Here is a 16,440-nt window from a genome sequence, read left to right on the forward strand (position 1 = left end):
TATTAAGTTATATTTAAAGTAGCATGCGCGTAAAAAATAATCTTAAACAAACAAAACAATAAATAAATACATTTTAAGTGCAATCCAAATGTAACAGCAAATTAAACTGCTTTTTAAAAACATTGATATTAACAGATGGTGGTAATACATTTGATTTGCTGTAATTGTGCAGGTCGTCAGGTAAAAATGACCTGTTCAGCCAAAGGCTCTTTGGACAGGACAAACGTCCCGTAACAGAAGCTGAAATTCAATCCACATCTGTCACCCTAAACTCTCAGAGTCATGTCACTTGAGCTTCAGAAGAGAGACAAACTATTCCATTTACATATAATATCAGCCTCTCCTGCAGGAAAGTGTCATAAAGCGCACTTGACTTTATTCCTAACAACACTACAGGAAATATGCATGCATTTAATTCTACTCAGAGCATTATAGATCAGAGCCTGAAACCAGCTCCAAATGAGTTAAGGCTTATTTTACTTTGAAAGGTAAGAATCATACGATCTCAGAATTAACTGGAACAATAATCTAACTTCAGATCTTGCTCAAATGAAATTGATTTGAACCCTTTAGTGGACCCAGTTAAAACTCAAGGGGAGCCTGTGTGTTGTTCCTAGTATGTGGCCTAGTTTCAGAAGTGCTTCACCTTGTAAACACCACAGTAATGTAGAGTCTGCAGTGTGTGTGGGTGGGTGTGTGTGTGTGTGTTGTAAAAAGGTGGAGATAAAGCTTTTATGCAAGTTTGGGGACATTGTTCAATCTTAAATAAATCATACCTCATAAATAAGTAAAATAGGCGACTGACCGGTTGAGTGTCTGCGCCGGTAGGTAGGGTTGAGCTACGGCAAGCTGGTGAAGACAAAATACAGAGCGGACACAAAAGTCACTGGCATAACGACACTGAACTACTGTGCATGATTAAATTAAATCACATTGATTGATGAATATTATTGAAATCATAGCATACTATATTGATAACTTCCATTTTTGCTCTATTGAAATGAACACAAACTTCACACATTACACTCTACTATTCATTTTCACCCATATTGATATTTAATATAGTCAGGATGAATAATGTGCCCTTCTCTGACTGACTGATTGATCGCTGTCTCCTTTATTTACCCTTATAATATAGAATTAATATATGACTTATCATATGATATAATATGATTTATGAGGCGATCACCCCATTTACATTTGAATAAATTACCATCTCATTGAATAATCTGATTCTGAGTGAGTCATGCGAAACAGTCTCAGCATATATAGCCGATATACTTTAGCCTGGACTGTTGACCTCCTTTGAATAATAAAAGGAATAATCTCCATGGCAACAATACAGTGAGGACCTGACAACTGATGTATTGGTGATGTCAAGTTAACTGAAGCATGCATGCATATATATATATATATATATATATATATATATATATATATATATATATATATATATAAGCACATACATATATACACACACACGGTTTCCATGTTTTATGGGGAGTTTTATGAGGACTCTTTTTGATACTGCACAAACTGTATTTATCCCCTTACTTACACTAACCGTAAACCTACAGAAAACAGCATTTTTACATTTTCAAAAAACTATTTAATATGATTCATAAGCTATTTTTCTCAGAGGGACAAAAATATTCCCATTTGGTCCCCAAAAATAGGGTTTAGGACCACACACACAGGCAAAGATACACGAACACAGGCACACACACACACACTGACAGACACACACAGATTTCAAATAACACAAACACTCCATTTACTTATTTACTATTACTTCAATTTGGGGTCATAATTAAAATACATACAAATAAGCACAACTGGAATCTGTTAACCACTAGAAAAAGTACAAAACAACAATAAAATAGAATAAAACATAGAAAATGCACAATCAAGCAAATATTAACTGGCCTCTATTATCTCAAATATCTCTATTATAAAATAAGAACCCATAAATTACACACAGTGTTGAGCAAAAAATAATATTAATAATAATAAATCTGCTACATTGACACTTTCCTCTTCTGCAACTTCTAAGATGCATTAATATATCCCTGCATGTCTATTGCATAAATTATCAACTGAGAATCCCTGAGAATTCACGTGCATCTATTTAAAGCAGCAGTGCGCCACCTAGTGTTGGAGGAACGAATAGCAAGACATTCCCATGTGCTTGCACTTTCTGGTTTAGAAAAAAAAATCTGGGATCCAGATAGAAGGATTATGAATACAAAATGGCTTGTAAACAAAAAAAGTATTTTGGGTTGAATAAACAATATTACAGACCTGTATTAGCCCAAAAGTGTGCTACACAGGATTAGTATATCAAATATAAATAGGAACAGTGCAGAATGTCCTGATATCTACTGTGAGTCATAAACTTTAATGGTACAGAATCTGGTGCTGGGTCACTTAGGCTCCAGTTTAGGGGAGAGGTCAAAGTTCAAGGTTTAGAGTGCGATGCGAGTGCAGGGGTGTTTGAGACAAACAGGCAAGATGCCCCGGTTGATCTGGTGAAACTCCACCAGCTGCAGCAGATCTGTAAACAGTGTGACACCATCGTCCATAGTGTAGTACAGTTTGTCCCCCTGCTCCAACTACAGACACACAGAGTAAATCAGACGAGATGAAAATGCCTCATGCATGCAACTTCAGTTTCAACTGTCCGAAGAGAGGCTTTTCTAATGCACAGTGAGAAATAAAGACTTACGGGGATGATGAGGTAGTGTTTCGTCTTCAGTTTATAGCACATGGACAGCACAAAGCACTCTATGTGCAACTGGCTGTCACGAATCAAAAACATCCTGCAGAGAACGGAGAAAAAACATATGAATACAACTTTACAGTAGGGATGCACCGAAATCCAAATTCTTGGCCAAAATTGAAAACCAAAAAAGAGGAAACGAAGGCCGAAAACCGAAACAGAAAGAAATGCCAATTATTAGTAGCAAATTGTAGCCAATAGTAACCATTGCATTTATGGCTATGACTGTGTAACTTTACTAAAAATCAAGGCATAGCAATTGCATAAATTAATATTAAAGTTTCAAATAATAAATCAATAACCAATTATGCAAATATTTATTTAGCACATTGCAACAATGCACAGTATAAAAAAATTGAAACTAAAATGTTTAACTTGACTAGCCTAGAAATCTAGACGTAGCCTAGTGGCAGCAAATCTAATCTGCCGCGAGTGTCGTCTAGCAACTCTTAATACTCTTCTGAGCTGTAAACGGCAAACTCTTGACGAGCCAATAACATCGTGTATAGAGTCGGTGGGCGGGGCTTAACATAATGACCAGAGTTGCGTTTGTGTGCTGCTAGTAAACACAGAAACTGGCGAACGGCGGTCTTTCGAATCAGCTTTGACCGCGACTCTGGAAGACTTGGAGTTAAGCTTTTCTCTGAGAAAAGAACGGCACTGAAGTCTTTCTTAAGAAGGGAAGATGTGTTCGGAGTTTAGCCGACCGGATACGGCGAATGTTTAATCTATCAGCGAGCTCTGCTTCACCTTCGTTGCTCTGGTTGGTTGTAGCGCTATCCTATCGCGTGCAGAGGGAGTTTGAAAGACAACCGTTTATCCGCCCCTCGGATTGAGCTGTCAATGGTGAGTTTCCAGACCAAACATCTTGATGTGGGTCTGGCTTGTCAGGCTATAACTTGACCTCACTCGTGTGCATTAAATAATAATGCACAGGCCTACTGGCCTGCAGAAAGGTACAGAAATTGAATAAAGTAATAAAATTTAACTGCATATTTAACTGTTTAAATTAAAGATTTCTACTTATTAAACTTACAAAAGCTGTGAGTGATGTCCTTGTCTTCTGTTTGACATTAAACAGACAGCAGTACAGAGACAGATCTTCTCACAGCGCGTGAGTCCTCATTCGCGTCTGACGTTGAAAATGGCGGGTCATATTCGGACATATGGCAGCGCTCGCATACATTGAACAAAGTTTACAAAGAGAGACCGTTTTGCCCGTTTTTCTATTATTAGCGCTGTTGTTGTAGTGTATCACTGAGCCAGTACGTGTATCCATCGACAGAAACATAAGCATTATTTTCAAGTTACAACCCGCCATATTAAGGATGCGTCATCAGATGTGAGATGAACCACATACGTCCACACCGCAGTCCGCAGACATGTTGCTTTAGAAAAGTCGTGGTTTCTGTTTGCGTCATCACAACATTTTGGCCGTATAGTTTCGGTGATAAGACTCTTTTGGCAGAAAACTGAAAAGGAGCTTTTGGGCCATTTTCGGCCGACAATTCGGTGCATCTCAGCAGCTGCTACAGCGCAAATGTATGCAAACAACAACAAAAAACTCAGATGATTCTTACCCGTCCACCTGACCCTGCTCCTCCAATAGCCTTTGAGCTTCCTTACGAGAAACGCCCCCATGGAACCATGGCTGAACCCGATGAACCGCTGTAGACACACACAGAAGGATTTTACTAATGAATTTTTTTGTTGCTTATACGTTGTATGATGTGGATGTTGACGCGACACTCACCGGAGAACTGTGACACGTGACCGTTTGTGGGTAAACTGTGGCGTAACGCTTCTCTCTTCTGAAGTACAAAAACACACCATTAAGGAAAAATGCAGTGATAGTTTACAATAAGTTAATTTTCATGATTTTATAGTACACGGATCAGGCATAACATTATGACCACTGACAGGTGAAGTGAATAACACTGATTATCTCTTCATCATGGCTCCTGTTAGTGGGTGATGCGTATTAGCAGCAAGTGAACATTTGCTCCTCAAAGTGGATGTGTTAGAAGCAGGAAAAATGGGCAAGCGTAAGGATTTGGCAAGGTCTAAATTGTGATGACTAGACGACTGGGTAAGAGCATCTCCAAAACGGAAGCTCTTGTGGGGTGTTCCCGGTCCGCAGTGGTCAGTATCTATCCAAAGTGCTCCAAGGATAGCCTAGAAATCTAGACGCACCCTAGCGACAGCAGATCTAATCCATCATAGAAAAATAGCTTGATGTGGGTCTGGCTTCTCAGACTAGTCTAAAGAAGGAACAGCGGTGAACCGTCGACAGGGTCATGGGTGGCCAAGGCTCATTGATGCACGTGGGGAGCGAAGGCTGGCCCGTGTGGTCCGATCGAATGGACGAGCTACTGGAGCTCAAATTGCTCAAGAAGTTAATGCTGGTTCTGATAGAAAGGTGTCAGAATACACAGTGCATCACCCTGCCACTTTAATCCTAAAAAATGAAAGTGCCGTTTTCGATCGTACTGCAGTGCCCCTGCGAGCACGATGGCCCATTTCTACCGAATTTCTACCGAGGGGGACACAGAATTATATATATATATCCAATCGTTCAAACTTTTTCACTGGAGAGAAAACTGTGCTCACATGAATGTTATGCAAACTTTTGCTTATTTTAATTGCATATCAACTGATCTGGGTAGATTTTGGCTGAACATTACATTAGAGCAGGTATTCACAGGCAGCATGTTTCAGCACCGCGTAACATGAATTGTGCTCACAAAATTGATTTTCATAGTTTCCCTCGAGCACATACACACCCGCCAGTTGTGTCCTTCCTCCTGCTCTGCATTCTGGGCCTCGTGTGGGTTCTGAATCACTCGTCCGCCGCTCTTCCCTGAAAAATCCATGGCAACCATCGACTCATCCCTGTCTGTAAACTGATGATTACACAGTGGAGGAAGACAACATGTGATGAAGATTTGAAGGGAAGATCAGTGAATAACGTACATTTTCAGTCTGTAACTCACACAAAGCTAACGTGATATCAGAATATAGTGCAAGAGTCGTATGCATTACTTTTTAGGGCTACTTTTAAGCTACTTTTTTTGGATTGAGAGCAGTTTACTGTACCTTGGAGTCTTTGTGAAGTCTGGCACTGGACTGGGCGAGCTGGTAATTACGATGGAGCTGTTTCCCGTGCTAAAACACACCCACAAATGTCTTTTGTTTTTTATTGCTGGTTTCAGATGGAACTATTCCAGTGTGCATTCTTAGCAAGTCTGTGTGTGTGTGTTCACTGTTCATGTACCTTAAACAATCTGAAGGCCGTGATCCAGCATGTACGGCTCTGCTCACTGTCGCCACACATCAGCTTCAAGTCCTGACAGCGAAACCTGTCTTTTGAGGCCTAGCATGCATACACACACATTTATGTTAATTCAGCTGTCTACATGAGGAGCACATACCATACACTTATTGCTGTGTTGTTCCTAAAAAATACAAACCCTAATTGAAAACCATTTTGCCTTTTTCAAAGTTTAAAGTGCCCCTGTTATGCTTGTCAGTAATAACCTTTTATGTTGCGTGTGATATGATGTTTTGCAAATGTAAAAGGTCAGCAAAGTTTCAAAGATCATAGTGCAGATTAATGGAGATATTGTCTCTCAAAAGAAAGAAACGATTTTGAACGACCTGAAACAAGCCGTCAGTAATTCAACCAATGTAGGTTTGTTATAAATTTGCATAATGAAAGCCTATGGATTTCATTGGCTGGCCGTAAACAACATCTTTTTGTGTACAAAATACACAAATAGCTGTAGTGGAGACTAGAAGAGTTTGGTTTGTGTTGTCGACAGCGCGCCCAAAGCAAATCTACTTTGCTGCACTTTCAAAGGATTCACACTGGAATTGATACGGTTAAACCAACCCCATCATTACTGCACTGAGGAAGATCCAGAGCTGGAACTTAGATATGAAGAGTAGACCAATCACAACAGACTGGGCCATCTGACCAATCAGAGGAGTGTAAGTTCTCAGAAAGGAGGAGAACAGAGAGACCGAAACCTTTATCAAATCATTTCAGGCACTGAGAAGTGATGCTGCAATGAATATTGTGAGAAAATTAAAGTGTTTTTTAACCTTGAATGCATGCAAGCCTATTGTAGACGGCCAAAAAATTAAGGAGCCTTTAAAACAGCATAATAGGGGTATTTTAAACAAATTTCTTTATTTATGAATTATTTATTTATAAAGTCTGTCACATATGGTTTAGCATGAATTAATGTGATTAATGGTCTTATTGGTCACAGTGAATTGCCTAAAACTAAAAATATGCAATATCATTTACGTAATTGAAATAAAATATAGATCTAATATAACGTATTAGATTAAAAACTTACACAAAATAAACTAACTGAAATAAAAAAAACCTTAAAAAAAGTTACAATACTAAAAATCACTAAAGATAAAAATGAAATAAAATAATTTAAAGCGATACAAAAACTTGATATGAATAAACACTATAATACTATAAATGATTCTCTGTTGCTTACTTTAATGCAGAAGACGTGCGCTCCTGGAGCCCCGTAAAGTTTACGGCCATTGAAGACTGTAAACACATCCAGATCTTCCAGATCTCCCACAAACTGCAGGTGTCGAGGTTCCTGCAAACATGCATATGCATCCACATTTTATATGAATGTTTATGTGTGTATATATATATATATATATATATATACTGGTCATTTTTCAAATGGAGCGCTGTGTTTCTGTTCGGCACCTTTGATTGGCCTTTGTTGGAGCAGTACAGTCCAGACCGTCGTAAAATGAAATAGAGTTTCTTCCAGGATTTTTTCCCACCCTCTCTCACATGGAGAAAGCCTTGAATCTCTGGACAGGAACCACTCTTTACCATATTCTTCAAGAGAGACAGACATTTACTGGGTTTATGAAGACAATAACATTGCCATTTGAAGTTTTTAAAAGCTCGAGATCGTCATACCTGCACCAGCTCTGATGATGTCGTGCCTTTAGTGACATCAGCGCAATCAGAGATCATGTGCTCTGGCAAAAATAACTGCATAACAGGGGTCGGGGGTCGGGGAGAAACAAACTATTTAACTATCTTCACTCTGAAATATGTCACAACGTAGAAGTAAGATGGATTGTGCTTGTATTTTCATTCAAATGGCATCATGGTAGACGTTGAGTGTTTTTAGATGAAGAAGAGGCTTCATACCACAGGTTTTTTGAAGAACTCGTACTTGGCGTAGTTTTTGCGGAAGATCAGCTTAGTGTCGCTCTCTACAGGCCAGGAGGACTGCACCTGCACCACAAGCTCATGGTCTTCCAGACAGCGCTCTGACAAACAAAACATTCACACAATCAAACACTCACAATAACACACAGCACTTATTTATGTCCATCTATCACCTGCAGTCCTTACATAAAATAGCTCATAAAGAAGGACATAATTAAAGCTTTAGTGTGAAGAAACAAATGGTTATTTTTTCAAATTAATCAATACATTTCTTAAAGTGAATTAAAACTAATTAAATAAAATTAAAATGAATAAAATAAAATAAAAACTAATTATAAAAATATTAAGAAACAAATGGTTAATTTTTCTTGAATTCAATTTAAATAAATTAAAAAGTATATAAAATATTAAGAAATGGCCCTTTTTTAATAATTTTTTTTTTTTAAATTACGTGAATCAATACATTTCTTAAATTAAATGAACTTGAAACAAATTACATTAAATTCATACTTATTTTATAAATTATTAATAAAGAAACTTTTTTTTCATTAATCAATATATTTCTGAAATAAATTTAAACAAATCAAATTCAATTCAAACTAATTTTATAAAAAGTTGAGACACTATTTTTTTTAATTAGTCAATATATTTCTTAAACTAAATTCAAACTAATTAAATAAAAAAATATATAAAATGTTAAGAAAAAATATACTAATTAAATGAATTAAATACAAACTAATTTTATTAAATGAATTAAACTAAATTACAAAGTATGTAAAATATTTAGAAATATTTTTTTTTAATTTTTAAAATTATTCCATACATTTCTTCATTTAAAGTATATTTTATTTTTAGCAGTTTAATTTTATTATTTATTTTTTTGTGGGTTATGTATTGTGTGTTTGTTCTTAAAATGTAAAAAAAAAAAAATATTAAGAAACAAATGGTTAATTTTCTTTAAATTAATCAATTTTTTATTTTAAAGAAATTATATTTTTTATAAAATGTTATAAAAACAAATGGTTATATTTTTTTAATTTGTCAATATATTTCTTAAATTAAATTCAAACTAATTAAATATTATTGTTTTAAGTATTAAGAAAATGAGTATTACATTTTAAAATATTATTTAAAGTCTCTAAAATGTTATTATTAAAAATTATATATATTAGAATTATTGAATTAAACTAATTTTTACTAGTTTATTATTAAACTATTTTATACCAATTAAACTGTCATACATAAATGTTATTAATATCAGACACCATCACAAAATGCAGTTTCTGAAACCAAAGGTAATGTTCATCCAACCCAACACCTGTCAAAAGCAGAACTAAAGCGATTATAAAAGCCTGTACAACACGTTGGTTGGGTTCATTTCACTGCCATTTCCCACATAACAGCCCTTGGCCAGCTTTCTCTCAGCAAAGAATCAGTCAATTTAAAAGCACAATTACACATGTCAGACTTTAGAAACAAACAAGCTGGCATTTGAGATGGCATTCAGTGGATTTTGTCCAAACAATGAGCCATGAATGAATGTTAATTTATCAAAAGCTAAACACTAGAAGGTCATTTGTTTTGCAGTGAAAAATCAAGTGCATGCAAACAACGACGTGCATGCAAAGCCACACACACTGCGTTTTACAATTCAAACATTTGTAGGTGAATTATGCAATTGTACATGTTTGTGTTATGTTAAATCATTGAAGCTGAAACTCACAGGAGAGTAGTGGAAGTGTATCAGTAATTGTTTTAGTACCGTCCTCATGTCTTACCCAGGCCCAGAGCAGAATGATGTTCAATGAGGGCCCAGCTCTCCTCGTCCGTACAGTGTGCGCTCTGCGCTAGCATATGACAAACATCATGTGCTGTCGCCCCAGACGACACCAGGACCGAACGACTGTGTGAGGCGTCCCCGAAAACCCGAACCACCTTCAAAAGCATGCACACAAGAACCTGATTATTAATCTGTCAGGAACTAAGATGCATCTGAGACTACATGTTTCAATTTGTTTAAGGTCATGAACTTTTTTGAGTGCCAAAGTATGTGATTGTATTGTGTTTTTTTAAATGACACGTCTATGAATGCCAAGTGATGTGTTTTTTGTGCATGCTTGTTTTTCCCCAGAGGATGGCGTTTGTCATGGCGCCTGTCACCTATTATAATTACTGCCATGGGCAACTGCCTGTCATTTGCGTCTCCGATTAAACCATCCCAGCCACACTTACGTGTGTGCAGCTGTCAGAGCCGAGAGATCCGGTCAGCACCGGGGAGTGCGTCGGACTGCAGAGCTCCGGAAACGGATTGGGAATCAAAGGTGCAGATGAGGCTCGAAATGCCCCATTTGATGAAACGCTATAATCACAAGACCAGCGAGAATAATAATTAGAAAGTATCACGAACATGTAAACACGCTTTGTTTCCGTAATCCGACAGACATACCACCGAAACAGGATTTTCAACAAGAGTAAATGTAAAGCAGTACATTTGCTAAAATTCCACAGACATTTTTTTTCATAACAGGTCATATAAGTAATTCAATCAAAGACCAGCGATGTGTACAAATAAAATAAATAGGGTCAATCTTGGTTTAATGATGAGTCTTAATTTAACTTGGAATGCTTAAAGGGGGGGTGAAACACTCATTTCAGTCAATCTCATGTCAATCTTGAGTACCTATAGAGTAGTATTGCATCCTTCATATCTCCGAAAAGTCTTTAGTTTTATTATATTTATAAAAGAAATATAGGCTGTACCGAGTCTTTCCAGAAAAAACTAATGGCTATCGATCAGATTCAGCTAATAGAGATATGATCCAGAAAAAAACGAGTCTTTCCGGAAAAAAACGAGCGGCTGGAGGCGTATCGTGTGGGCGGAGCTAAAGAATGACGAGCGCGAAAAGCGGTGACGTCCTCAAGCGTGGAGAAGCCCATCGCTATCGATCTCAGCTAATAGAGATATGATCCAGAATCATTCGGAGGCTGAAATAAATTGAACAGGAGAAACAGCAACAGCAGAACGTCCGTCTCTGTGGTATGGACTGTATTTAGTGGCCTGTCAACATTTGTGTCTTTTCTCGCAGTTTATGAGGACATGATTCGGTTTATGGACTATTGAATGCGACTTAACCTTAGCAGTAGCAAGCAAAGCGGTTTTGCACGTCAGACTAGTGTAACGTTATAAAAAGAACAACAATGGAGTAACCGTTAGCGCATTTGAATGACGAAGCGCGCGATCGTGTCGTTTACTGATGTTTACTCACGCGACGATAGCCAACAGCACAGACATTTGAAGCAGTTTTACTCACGACTGCTTCCAAAGCAGGACCGAACCTTTATCGCTGGGACCGCTCCGTCAAAAACACACTTCTTTGGTATGATTTGGTGAAGTACTGTGACAGCAGTGACCATGGAGATCCGCAATGTTGTGAAGCTTCCCATTATTTCTGCGTTCAAATGCAGCGCTGCCTTCCCGGAATGCTGTGCTGAAGCGTTGAAGTCGCTCGACGTCACCCATAGGAATAAAGTGGAGCGCGGCGCAGACTATAACGACGACTGGATCTGCAGCTGAGAGAGTGTTTATGGGCGGGCATTTCCTCTCTCGCTCTAGTCACGCGCGCGCGCACCCTACCGGGAGAAGAGCCCCTACGGCCCATACAAGGACCTTCCGCTCTGTCGACGTCAAGCTGAGCCATACTCGGAAAAAAACTCCCCGAAACTTTTGAGAAACCGGAAGGAGTATTTATGACAGAGAAATACTCCATCAAACGTCCATCATTAGTTTTTGAAACTTTGTCTATGTTTAGGATGGGAATCCAAGTTTTTAACAGTGTAAAAAGCTCAGTATGCATGAAACAGCATTTCACTCCCCCTTTAATAAAAAAAAAAATTGTTTTAACCCTCTGGTACTCTTCGTTTAAGGGTCAAATTTGATTTCTTTCTTCGCGGTCAAAAGTGAACAAAGCCTTAAAATTTAAATAATTTAATAAGCTCCTAAGTACCTGCGGGAGTTTCTCATGGTCAGAGGGATCGATCTTGACATCTGAAGGTTTTGGGATGATGGAGGACATTTCAAAGACACCGAATCTCTTCTGGACATCTCAGCCGCTGACCTCCTAAACACTTCCACCTCAGTCCTACAGCCTTCCACCTCCATCACTGCAGAGAGAGAAAAACTATTACACCGCTTCCAGGTGTGATTCATACACTGAACTATTGCTACTCTACACCAACCACGTGTCTCAAGACTCGCAACAACACTCAAAATGTGTTTTCCTAAGTACAGGCGAAGTTTCCCTTCCCAAAATAGATCTTTACTCATCACCACAGAACCTGATTTTCAGCCAAGAACAATACGAGACCAATGACGTGTGCCTAATCTGGGTAAGAGAGTGTTTAAGTCACACCTTTCACAATCGTTTGTTATTCATCTTTTATTCACTGTTGCTAAAGGAGACAGAATTGTTGACTGCGTCTGATCACACAAGAGCGCGTGAACCAGGAAGCTGGCCCTGAAACTCAACCATTCACCTCTTAAGCCAGCAAACACACACTCCATAAAAAACAAATGCTTGTCAACACTTCTCAGCAAGTCTGTTTGTTAAAGCACAAAGTGCTCTGATGTAGAAAATCAACATGTTCTAATATTCATGCAACTGCACAAAGAAATCACACGCATTTGCTTTCTTTTCAGTCTCCAACTCAAACACTGTCTTGCACCTGTCAAATTAAAAGGGTGATGTCACTCTCAGGTAAATAAAGCTCCATTGTGCATGAACAAGGCTACGGGCTCTACTTACATCATATAACAAAGAAGGCAAACCAAACAGACCCCATTTTCATACTCAAAGAGAAAAGAGCATTTGTGGATTTCTCTTAAACGTGCATCAGAAATCAAGGGACCACTAGTTCAGAGAGGTTGTGTGCTGAACAAAGTCAAAGTGGCACACAAACAAACACGTTGGAGAAATGAAAGTAAGTGCAAGCCGTTATGCACCTGTTGCTCCGTCTTTTGCATGACGCGCTGCCACGCGAAACTCTTGGCTATTCTGCTTTGAACTGTTGTTTTGTCACCTAAAATGAGGCTATAGTAGGACTATAATATTGTGTAATATAGCATTGCTCAACACATGATGACAACAACTGCCTTCCATCAATAAAAGTAAACTACAAGGTAACACTTTATATTACGTTGTCATATGTTGCATGCATCACTTACCATAGTAATAACAATATATCATACATAATTACATGCAACTAACCAAATCAACCAAACCTAATTCTCTATCATAACCCTATAGTAAGTAGGTGTAGTTAATTAATATTACTTAGTACTTAAAATAAAATAAAGTGTAGCCCAATAATTGTACTACTCAAAAAAGCAGTTATTCAGTGTAACATCCCAGAAACAAACAATACTTAATATTCTAGAGCCAATTTCCCTAGCCGTTTTATTTTTGGGGGGTTATGTATGGTGTGTTTGTTCTTAAAATGTAAAATAAAAATACATTTGTAATTATTTTTTGTTGTAAAAGTATTTGCTCGCAGTAATATTTGAATACATCTTCAAATATAAATGATAACATTATATTGTATATAATGTAACATTATTAATAATGTGTTAAAGATTTTGTAAACAGTTATGCTTGGAGTCAATGTTTTATTTGTGATAAGGCAAATTGTGCTGACATAACATTTGGCCAGGCTGTCATACAAAGAAATCATTAACACAAAATTACTGGGTTGTTTTTAACCCAAACTTGGGTCAAATGTGGACAAACCTAACCATTTGGTTAAAAATTTCATTTAAAAATGTTACTCAAACGGCTGGGTTTGTCTACATTTGAAAAAGCATACATTGACTACAACATAATCAGTTATTAATATCTCATAGATTCTTGCTGGGTTGCTTTAACTCAAACTTGGGTCAAATATCAACAAACCCACCTGTTGTAAATGTAAATTAAAAATGTAACTCAACGGCTGGGTTTTGTCCGGATTTGACCCAAATTTGGGTTAAAACAACCCAGCAAGAATCTATGAGATATTAATAACTGATTATGTTGTAGTCAATGTCAATGAATAATTTGAATTTGTTCTGTTTTCTTTATTCTTTTCACTGTTCTATATGTACAGTAAATGGTCAAAAACAGTCGTTTTTTGTCAACATTTATGTCATTATTACTAACTGAAAAATAACATGGTATAACCAAGCACCCTGGGGTGCCATGTATTACGTTAATTGGACCAGATGTTGACACTGAAATGACCATGACCATGTTATTCAGTGATATCATATTAAAGTAGCCTAACGTTTGTCGGTTATAATACGGGAAGCCTATTAAGCTATAGCAGTTGTGTGATCAGAAGAAGTCAGGTAGAAAATCATATTTCTTCTCAGTTAAATTTTAATATACAATTAGCACATCACGAAGCCTATTTTGAACAGCTCAGTGTCGCAATTTAAATCATGAATTGTACGGTTAACACTACAGTTTAGTTTCTGTTTCAATATGTTGACACGCAGAGTGTAGGCTAATATAAAAGACTCACCTACATGTACGCTGTCCACTTGTTGTTGAACTCTGGTATCGGTAGTGCGACACAGGCAGAAGTTTTAGCTAGTGTGTGTAGAGCGTGTCATCCAGCCCAGCCGGCGTGAGTAACATCCTCTTCTCTCCAGTCGAGTTTCGTTTGAAAACACCTCACCTCGCTCGTGGGCGGAGCTCGTGAATGCACAGCTGCAGGAAGGGCAGGTAAAGTTCATGCCTGCGCTTAACAGACAGGTAAACGATGAGGTCACGCTGGTCTTTCTGCTACTCGTGTGTAACTTGATTCTGCCATGTACTTTTTAGATTTTTTTAAAGAGACATCTCACACAAAATGATCATTATAGCTCTATTCGGACGGCAATTGTTTCTCGTGGGGTCGTGTATTTTCATTGTTGACAGAGTCAGTAATTTTATTGCCATCCGAATCCAGAATGTCAGTGTTTTTCTTCCTCCACCCGCTTGTTTTTTGACAAACACCAACGTCGTTGGGTAATTTATAATTGCCGTCGGAATCCACATCTGAGTTTTCAAAAATATATTTCTTCAAAATTCACTGTTTATCCTTTTTGACCACTGCAGAGCACTGTACGGTTGGGCTTTGCTGTCATTTGGATGAATTTTAAAGAATTAAAAGGTCTAACGTTAGCCTTTTATAACTAAAATGCTGGCAAGTATTTAAAGCGAATATCACCTAAAAAGAAGAACAAGCACGTAAACATTTGAAATGGGCCGTTAATATTAGACTTCGGCAACAATTGTTAATATTGCCAATCAGAATTATTCATTAATTGCATTAATTAAATATGCATTTATTCTTATTATACCAAGCATGACATTTTATTTACAGCATGTTGACCACGTGAGCAGGATCACAAAACTCGCTCCTCTACCGTGAATAAATCACCATCAAAATGCAAGTTTTATCACTGCGGTGGCATCCAAATGTATTTTTACGGAGATCCACGTGAGAAATAATTACCGTTCGAGTAGGGATTTGATCATCATTTACTCAATCTAAACCTGTACAGGGCATAAAACCTGCCAATGACCAATGACTTAAAGGGACAGATCACCCACAAATTGCGGGTGCGTCTCAATCAGCTCCCTAGTTCAGTAGTCAGGGCACTGATCAGGAAGTCAGCCCATTGACTTGTGTCCTGATCAGTGCCCTGACTACTGAACTAGGGAGCTGATTGATACGCACTCTATGTTGTTCTAAACCTGTATGAGTTTCTTTCTTCTGTTGAAGACAAAAGGAGATATTTTGAATTGATAATAGAAAGTTGGCTGCCATTCTTCTTGAAAAGGTCTTCAAAATGTCTTCTTTTGTGTTCAACAGAAGAAGAAAAAACTTACACAGGTTTAGAGTACATGGTAAAATCTTAATTTTTGAGTGAACTATCCCTTTAAAAAACTGAAACAATTCACAATTCTCTGTTATAATTTCTAGTAACTAACTAATATACATTTGAAACATTATTAAAAATAAGTAATTAACATAAAAAAACAGACAGCAGCAGGAAAATTAGGCTGCTGTCGCTTTAAGAGCATATTGCATGGATCTAATATACCGATACTTTACATGTTTACTTTCTAAACTGTTTCCGTTCACTTAGACACAACATACTACTAGAATACTAGGTTTACTAGGATACTTTAACATCATTTTGTGTGAATTTGTCCGCTCAGGTGCAAGACATGAAAGAGAGCTCAGTTTAGTATCAATTAAGTTTTGCATCTTCTTGTGCTTGAATGTTTAAATTGTAAATTGGTGAAACAATGCTGGCCTGTCAACTGTTCCGAGCATCCGTCATATTTGTTCAGGTTCATGCAGTGTAAGTATTCATAAAAATAATTTAAATACATTTTTGGGTGAAGTATCC

General features: G+C 37.5%; 1 protein-coding gene across 2 annotated transcripts; it reads right to left on the reverse strand.

The window, feature by feature from the left end:
* Positions 1–1,786: 1,786 nt before the first annotated feature.
* On the reverse strand, positions 1,787–14,768 carry grb7 (growth factor receptor bound protein 7). Of its 2 annotated transcripts, none has more exons than XM_067434330.1 (15): positions 14,563–14,768; positions 12,008–12,164; positions 10,236–10,362; positions 9,782–9,938; positions 7,983–8,104; positions 7,746–7,820; positions 7,524–7,661; positions 7,297–7,407; positions 6,054–6,152; positions 5,876–5,944; positions 5,563–5,682; positions 4,533–4,590; positions 4,360–4,447; positions 2,726–2,819; positions 1,787–2,612 (listed from the first exon to the last, which is right to left on the reverse strand). In XM_067434330.1, the coding sequence occupies exons 2-15, from the start codon at positions 12,160–12,162 to the stop codon at positions 2,466–2,468; spliced, it is 1,560 nt and encodes a 519-aa protein (XP_067290431.1). In that variant the 5' UTR covers positions 12,163–12,164; positions 14,563–14,768; the 3' UTR covers positions 1,787–2,465. The 2 variants fall into 2 exon arrangements, with proteins under 2 accessions (XP_067290431.1, XP_067290430.1); XM_067434329.1 differs by having other exon boundaries at positions 14,559–14,768.
* Between the last annotated feature and the right edge of the window lie 1,672 nt (positions 14,769–16,440).

This window comes from Pseudorasbora parva, chromosome 24 (assembly GCF_024679245.1).
Source record: "Pseudorasbora parva isolate DD20220531a chromosome 24, ASM2467924v1, whole genome shotgun sequence".
NCBI lineage: Eukaryota > Metazoa > Chordata > Actinopteri > Cypriniformes > Gobionidae > Pseudorasbora > Pseudorasbora parva.